Consider the following 7,655-nt stretch of genomic DNA (forward strand, 5'->3'; position numbering starts at 1 on the left):
CGTTCGTAAATTCTGATCGTTTCGCTCTCGTAGCGTTCAAAGCGCACACTGGACGCTCTGGCGGGGGAGTAGGGTAGATTCGTGCGTTCTGACATCACAACGGCAGTCAAGCACCCAAGCTAACTGGCTAACGTCGGCTAGCTTGCTAGCTCCTTCCAGACACAAATGAGAGAACGCCTCACTCTGACCATTTTACTCGCCCTAGCAGAGCTAGTTAGGKTGTTTTCATATTATCTAGTGTTAGTGACTAACTTTTTTGCCAACCTTTACTGTCACCTGTCATTTTCAATSGGTGTTGCGCGTTCGTAAATTCATCAGCTGTTCTGCGTTGTGGCACACTCAAACAAGTGCTCTGTAGATAGCCAAAATTAATTTATGAAAGCACCCTTATTTTTCCCATCCGTTCTGGCGCACGCATGCACACACACACTTTTTCAAACTCCCTCTTTAAAACATGTTTTTCTCTCCCATTCCCTCTCTCTCAATGATAATTAACATGTGGGAGATTAAACTGCAGTGATTTGGCACCAATCCCTAAATCTTTTGTGCCTGAGGTACACACACCACACACACTAAACATTGTATTTATATCATAGATACATTTGCCTTGCATTTTCATTTAGATTCGGTTGTATTATTAACCTTGCATAGATTCAGCACGACTCATTCCTTCTCCATTCAATTCTCTATGAATGCAGCTTCTATATCATTCCCTCACAGATCCAGTGATTACTCAAATAGATTTTCCATGTCTCCTGGCCTATACGCTCATCATGTGATGCATAGTGAGATTGTCAGTGGAAGAGTCAAATGGTGCCTCAGATAGCAAGGCATCTCCTTTCTCTGCACCGCACAATGACTTCTGTCTCCAAGACCTCCGATGGAAGTTAACGCCCCCCACAATCTCTGTGAAAGTCACTTTGAATTCAAGAATCTCTGTCAAGATTCTCAATGTCTTTTTACTTATTTGAACATTTAAAACATTTTTTTTTTTTTTTTTCTGTGACGCCTAGAAACAAGTGATTCTCCTGAGCATTCCTCTTATTCTCTCCTCTCATTATAGGATCCATGTCCTCAGCTGACCCATGAAATGTGAAATGTCATGAAGCTAATTGTACATGCCATTTCACAATTTCTCTCTCTCTACGCAGTATTATATCTCTCTCTCGCAAGCTCCCTCTCACACTCTCTCTCTCTCACTCCCACGTTCCCCCCCTCCCATTGTTGGTGTCATGCCCCTCTATTGGACCTGTAAATGAAAAGCATGTCTCCTGAGCACTCTGTGTGTGTGTGTGTCTCCTGCCCTGTTCAGGTATTTCACCCCCTCCTGCTCCAGAGATGGTGGTGTGTGCCAGCTACCAGCCACTACACCTCCTGGAGAAGAAGACCTCTGTACTGGGACAGATGGTACGGTCCAACATTCTTCATATAAATACCATAAGCTATCCAGCTGTGGTGATAAGTATATTTCTRGTTGTAAATGAGCCTAGGTCAGTTTAAATATTCTACATTTTAAAGCAATATCCAGGCACTGACTACATCTGAAACATGCTTAACGCTTATTTACAAAATGTGCACTGAAACTGGTCACTTTCCATGTAACTTACAACCCGTAATAGCCTATACGAATGTACCCAGGCCTCAGAACCAGCGGGGGGACGGAGGAGATGAAACGTGCCAATGGAGTCTTCAGTTCTGGGGCATGTTCTGCCCAATATGGATCGTTAGACTTGCCACTCGTCTTCCATAATTGATACACCCTTATAATTCCAAGATTCATCCCTGGTTTCCTAACTCTATATACTGTAGAACTTCCCCCCCTAAACCACAGACCCATCCTCAATCCTAACATTAGCCATTAGGACCATGAAGAAGATCTGACCCTGTATCAGTGCTTAGCAGCTGCAGTCTTTCCATCTCCTGTGCTGTTCCAGGCGGATTCGTCGGAGCGGCTGAGGCACTACGGTCTGTCTCGGCTCTACAGCCACCCAGTCCTGGTGACCCGTACCCGCGCCTGCCCTCTGGTGGCACCCCCCAAACCACCCGCCGTGCCCCGCTGGAAACTCATCCGACCCCGCAAGGAGACCACAATTACAGARGAGCCCCGGGGTGAGAGAGGGAGGGGGTGAAAGTTGGTTAGGGTGGAGGATACGGGGTGCTGCAGGGAGGGGGGAGGACGTGCTGCGCAACGGTGGGGTGAGGGGGTGAGATGGGGCTGAGGGTGGACGAAAGGATGGCGAGAGGGAAGAAGGAGATTTAAGTTGAGGTTCTGGGGGGCCTTTGAAATCAGTACACTGTGACAAAAACAATTTAAATCTTAGAAAACTATAAACGGTAGTAGAAAAATGAAAAAGTTTTACATCATAACCCGTGTTGTTTCTCTGCATAGAGCCTGCGGTGGTGAAACCAGAGCAGTTCATCGAGATATCCAGCCCCTTCCTCAACTACAGGCTGTTGACCATGCCTGCTGAGATGTATGTACTGTACCATACACAGTGGATTTATTCTGAATGGACAAATTGAGGCAGTCAGTGGAGTCTAACCAGACCAGTGTGCATGTGTGCGTGCATTATACCCCATAGAGTGAGAGCATCTTGGCTAGGCTCTAGCAATGTGGGCGGAAGTAGTCTAGTCCATGCCTCAGACACAGACAGTTGCTGGACATAGTTATCTGTARGTCTCAGATACAGTGCCTTTTAAAAWATATTCACACCCCTTGACTTTTTCCACATGTTGTTGTGTTACAGCTTGAGATTGTGTGTCACTGGCCTACACACAATACCCCATAATGTCYAAGTGGAATTATGTTTTTAGACATTTTTACAAATTAATTAAATATGAAAAGCTGAAATGTCTTGAGTCAATAAGTATTCAACCTCTTTGTTATGGCAAACCTAAATAAGTTCAGGAGTTAAAATGTGCTTAATGAGTCATATAATATGTTGCATAGAATCTGTGTACAATAATAGTGTTTAACATGATTTTTGAATGACTGTCTAACCTCATCTCTGTACCCCACACATGCTATTATTTGTAAGATCCCTCAGTTGAACAGTGAATTTTAAACACATATTTAACCATAAAGATCAGGGAGGTTTTCCAATGCATCGTAAAAAAGGGCACCTATAGGTAGAGTATAAATAAAAAAGCAGACGTTGTATATCCCTTTGAGCATGGTGAAGTTATTAATTACACTTTGGATGGTGTATCAATACACCCAGTCTCTACAAAGATACAGGCGTCCTTACTAACTCAGTTGCCGGAGAGGAAGGAAACCGCTCAGGGAATTCACCATGAGGCCAATGGTGACTATAAAACAGTTGCAGAGTTTAATGGCTGTGATAGGAGAAACATTTGAATGCATCAACAACTTTGCAGATACTTCACAAGACTAATCCAATTGACAGAGTGAAAAGAAGGAAGCCTGTACAACAAAATTATTCAAAAACATGCAACCCGTCTGCAATAAGGCACTAAAGTTAAACTGCAAAAAGTGTGTCAAAGAAGTTAACATTATGTCTTGAATACAAGTTACGTTTGGGGCATATCCAACACATCACTGAGTACCACTCTTCAGGTTTTCAAGCATGGTGGTGGCTGCTTCGTGTTATGGGTATTGCTTGTCATCGGCAAGGGAGTTTCTATGACAAAAATAAATGGWATAGACCTAAGCAGAGGCAAAATCCTACAGGAAAATCTGGTTCACATTTCAGCAGGACAATAACCTAAAACACAAATATATACTTTGGAGCTGCTTACCAAGACGACATTGAATGTTCCTGAGTGGCCTAGTTACTGTTTTGACTTAAACCGGCTTGAAAATCATGGCAAGACATAAAAATGACTGTCTAGCAAAGATCAACAACCAACTTGACAGAGCTTAATGTTTTTTTTTTTAAGAATAATGTGCATATATTGTACAATCCAGTTGTGCAAAGCTCTTAGACTTACCCAGAAAGACTTACAGCTGTAATCACTGCCAAAGGTGATTCTAACATGTATCAAATCAAATGTTATTTGTCACATGCGCCGAATACAACAGTTGTAGACCTTTCAGTGAAATGCTTACTTACAACAATGCAGTTTAAGGAAAATAACCCCCCAAAAAAGTAAGAGATAAGAATAACAAGTGAAGCAGTAGTAAATTACAATAGGGGGCTATATAGAGGGGGTACCGGTACAGAGTCAATGTGCGGGGGCACCGGTATCGAGGTAATTGATACATGTAGGTAGAGTTATTAAAGTGAKTATGCATAGATAGGGGGGGCAATGCAAATAGTCCGGGTTGCTATTTGATTAGCTGTTCAGGAGTCTTATGGCTTGGGGGTAGAAGCTGTCTGGAAGCCTCTTGGACCTAGACTTGGCGCCCCGGTACCGCTTGCCGTGCAGTAGCATAGAGAACAGTCTATGACTAGGGTGGCTGGTGTCTTTGACAATTTTTAGGACCTTCCTCTGACACCGCCTGGCATTAAGGTCCTGGATGGCAGGAAGCTTAACCCCGGTGATGTACTGGGCCGTATGCACTACCCTCTGTAGTGCCTTACGGTCGGAGGCCGAGCAGTTTCCATACCAGGCAGTGATGCAACCCGTCAGGATGCTCTCGAATGTGCAGCTGTAAAACCTTTTGAGGATCTGAGAACCCATGCCGAATCTTTTCAGTCTCCTGAGGGGAATAGGTTTTGTCGTGTCCTCTTCACGACTGTCTTGGTGTGCTTGGACCATGTTAGTTTGTTGGTGATGTGGACGCCAAGGAACTTGAAGCTCTCAACCTACTCCACTACAGCCCTGTCGATGAGAATGGGGGGGGGCATGCTCGGCCCTCCTTTTCCTGTAGTCCACAATCATCTCCTTTGTTTTGATCAAGTTGAAGGAGAGGTTGTTGTCCTTGCTCCACCAGGTCAGGTCTCTGACCTCCCTATAGGCTGTCTCATTGTTGTCGYTGATCAGGCCTACCATTGTTGTGTCGTCAGCAAACTTAATGATGGTGTTGGAGTCGTGCCTGGCCATGCAGTCATGAGTGAACAGGAAGTACAGGAGGGGACTGAGCATGCACCCCTGAGGGGCCCCCGTGTTGAGGATCAGCYTGCCGGATGTGTTGTTACCTACCCTCACCACCTGGGGGTGGCCAAGTCAGGAAGTCCAGGATCTAGTTGCAGAGGGAGGTGTTTAGTCCCAGGGTCATTAACTTAGTGATGAGCTGCGAGGGCACTATGGTGTTGAACGCTGAGCTGTAGTCAATGAGTAGCATTCTCACATAGGTGTGCCTTTTGTCCAGTTTTGAAAGGGCAGTGTGGAGTGCAATAGAGATTGCATCTGTGGATCTGTTGATGCGGTATGCAGATTGGCATGGGTCTATGGTTTCTGGGATAACGGTGTTGATATGAGCCATGACCAGCCTTTCAAAGCATTTCATGGCTACAGACGTCAGTAGTCATGTATCAACTCAGGGGGTTGAAAACGTATTTTATCAAGATATATTAGTGTTTTATTTTTTAMWTTTTACAACTGTTAGAATTGTTCTTCCACTTTGAAATTAGAGTATTTTGTGTAGATCAATGACAAAAAATGACAATGAAATCCATTTTAATCCTACTTTGTAACACAACAACCTTTTGAAAAWGTSAAGGGGTGTGAATACTTTCTGAAGGCACTTTAGGAGTGCATGTACTGAATGTCCACTAGGTGAACTAGACCTAATCTATACTGAATGTTTCAATYCTCTCTCCCCTATCTCAAAGACTACTTTCATTGTTCCCCCATGAATATTATAGATGTAGGATATTKATTTGAGCCAGTTTCCTACAGCAGGAAAATAATTCTGCAGCAACAGGAAATTMGATTTATTATTTGGATTATAATGAAGTGAAAATTACAAACTTTAGAAGCCTTTTTTGATTCTCAAATACACTACAAGTTTTAAAATAATCCTGCAACAGGGTGATCAAATTAAGATTCTACGTCTGTATGCAAAATGTTGTGTTGGTTTGTAACAGTGTTCATTGACCTATCACTGTGGTTACTGTACTATATAATGTAGTTTGTCATTGTATGTTTTGACAGTGTGAATAACAGTGTTATACTGCCCATGGTGCGTGATGTGTATAGATCTACGATGCGTGTATTTGATATGACCTGTGTCTGTCTGTGTGTATGATCCTGTAGGTGATATGATATATGCGTGATGTTCCCATATGTGATTTGATGTGAATGATGTGTGTGTAGATATGAGCCATGACCAGCCTTTCAAAGCATTTCATGGCTACAGACGTCAGTAGTCATGTATCAACTCAGGGGTTGAAAACGTATTTTATCAAGATATATTAGTGTTTTTTTTTTTATGATTTACAACTGTTAGAATTGTTCTTCCACTTTGAAATTAGAGTATTTTGTGTAGATCAATGACAAAAAATGACAATGAAATCCATTTTAATCCTACTTTGTAACACAACAACCTTTTGAAAAAGTCAAGGGGTGTGAATACTTTCTGAAGGCACTTTAGGAGTGCATGTACTGTATGTCCACTAGGTGAAATAGACCTAATCTATACTGAATGTTTCAATACTCTCTCCCCTATCTCAAAGACTACTTTCATTGTTCCCCCATGAATATTATGAGATGTAGGATATTAATTTGAGCCAGTTTCCTACAGCAGGAAAATAATTCTGCAGCAACAGGAAATTGGATTTATTATTTGGATTATAATGAAGTGAAAATTACAAACTTTAGAAGCCTTTTTTGATTCTCAAATACACTACAAGTTTTAAATAATCCTCAACAGGGTGATCAAATTAAGATTCTACGTCTGTATGCAAAATGTTGTGTTGGGTTTGTAACAGTGTTCATTGACCTATCACTGTGTTTACTGTACTATATAATGTAGTCTGTCATTGTATGTTTGACAGTGTGAATAACTGTGTTATACGCCCATGGTGCGTGATGTGTATAGATCTACGATGCGTGTATTTGATATGACCTGTGTCTGTCTGTGTGTATGATCCTGTAGGTGATATGATATATGCGTGATGTTCCCATATGTGATTTGATGTGAATGATGTGTGTGTATATGACGCTTGCACATGATATGATGTGTATGACATGTGTTCAAGGGAGGCCCAGCAGAGCAGTCACAGGAAGCATGCATGCAGCTCCACGCTGGCGTCCTTCGCCGAGACAGAGGAGAGCGAGAGCCGAGGGCCCCGGAGCCCAGTACTGCACGACACAGCATCAACTCACTGTACGAAGTGGACACAGCTGAGTAGAATGGACACCACAGCCACTGAGCCACACTGACCTGGTCCATGAGAGGGGGTCTAGAAAATATTTTCCCCACAATCCATCAGAGATGTGTACAGTACTAGACTTCCTGCAGATCTCTTGCTGTTAGTAAACATAAACTCAAACACTGACCAAAAGTATTAAGCCTTTAGTGGGTCATAAGATCTCTCTCTGCTCTAGTCTCTCTCTCCCTCTGTCCTTTCTCTCCTCCTCTCTCTCTCGCTCTCTCTCTCTCTCTCGCTCTTTCTCCCTTCTCTCTCTCGCTCTCCTCTCTCCCTCTCCTCTCTCTCTCTGTCTCGCTCTTCTCCCTCCCTCCCTCCCTCTCTCGCTCTCTCTCTCGCTCTCTCTCTCGCTCTTCCTCCTCCTCCTTCTCTTGCGCT

General features: G+C 43.1%; 1 protein-coding gene across 1 annotated transcript in view; it reads left to right on the forward strand.

Moving 5' to 3' along the window:
- Window positions 1-7,655, forward strand: part of adgb (androglobin) — a 139,099-nt gene that overhangs the window by 51,509 nt on the left and 79,935 nt on the right. Inside the window, exons 10-13 of the mRNA XM_070435854.1 lie at window positions 1,313-1,407; window positions 1,935-2,109; window positions 2,390-2,474; window positions 7,107-7,255. Of these exons, the coding sequence (XP_070291955.1) occupies window positions 1,313-1,407; window positions 1,935-2,109; window positions 2,390-2,474; window positions 7,107-7,255 (504 nt within the window). The remainder of the gene's footprint in view (window positions 1-1,312; window positions 1,408-1,934; window positions 2,110-2,389; window positions 2,475-7,106; window positions 7,256-7,655) is intronic.

The sequence above is a fragment of the Salvelinus sp. IW2-2015 genome, linkage group LG28 (genome assembly GCF_002910315.2).
Source record: "Salvelinus sp. IW2-2015 linkage group LG28, ASM291031v2, whole genome shotgun sequence".
Classification (NCBI taxonomy): domain Eukaryota; kingdom Metazoa; phylum Chordata; class Actinopteri; order Salmoniformes; family Salmonidae; genus Salvelinus; species Salvelinus sp. IW2-2015.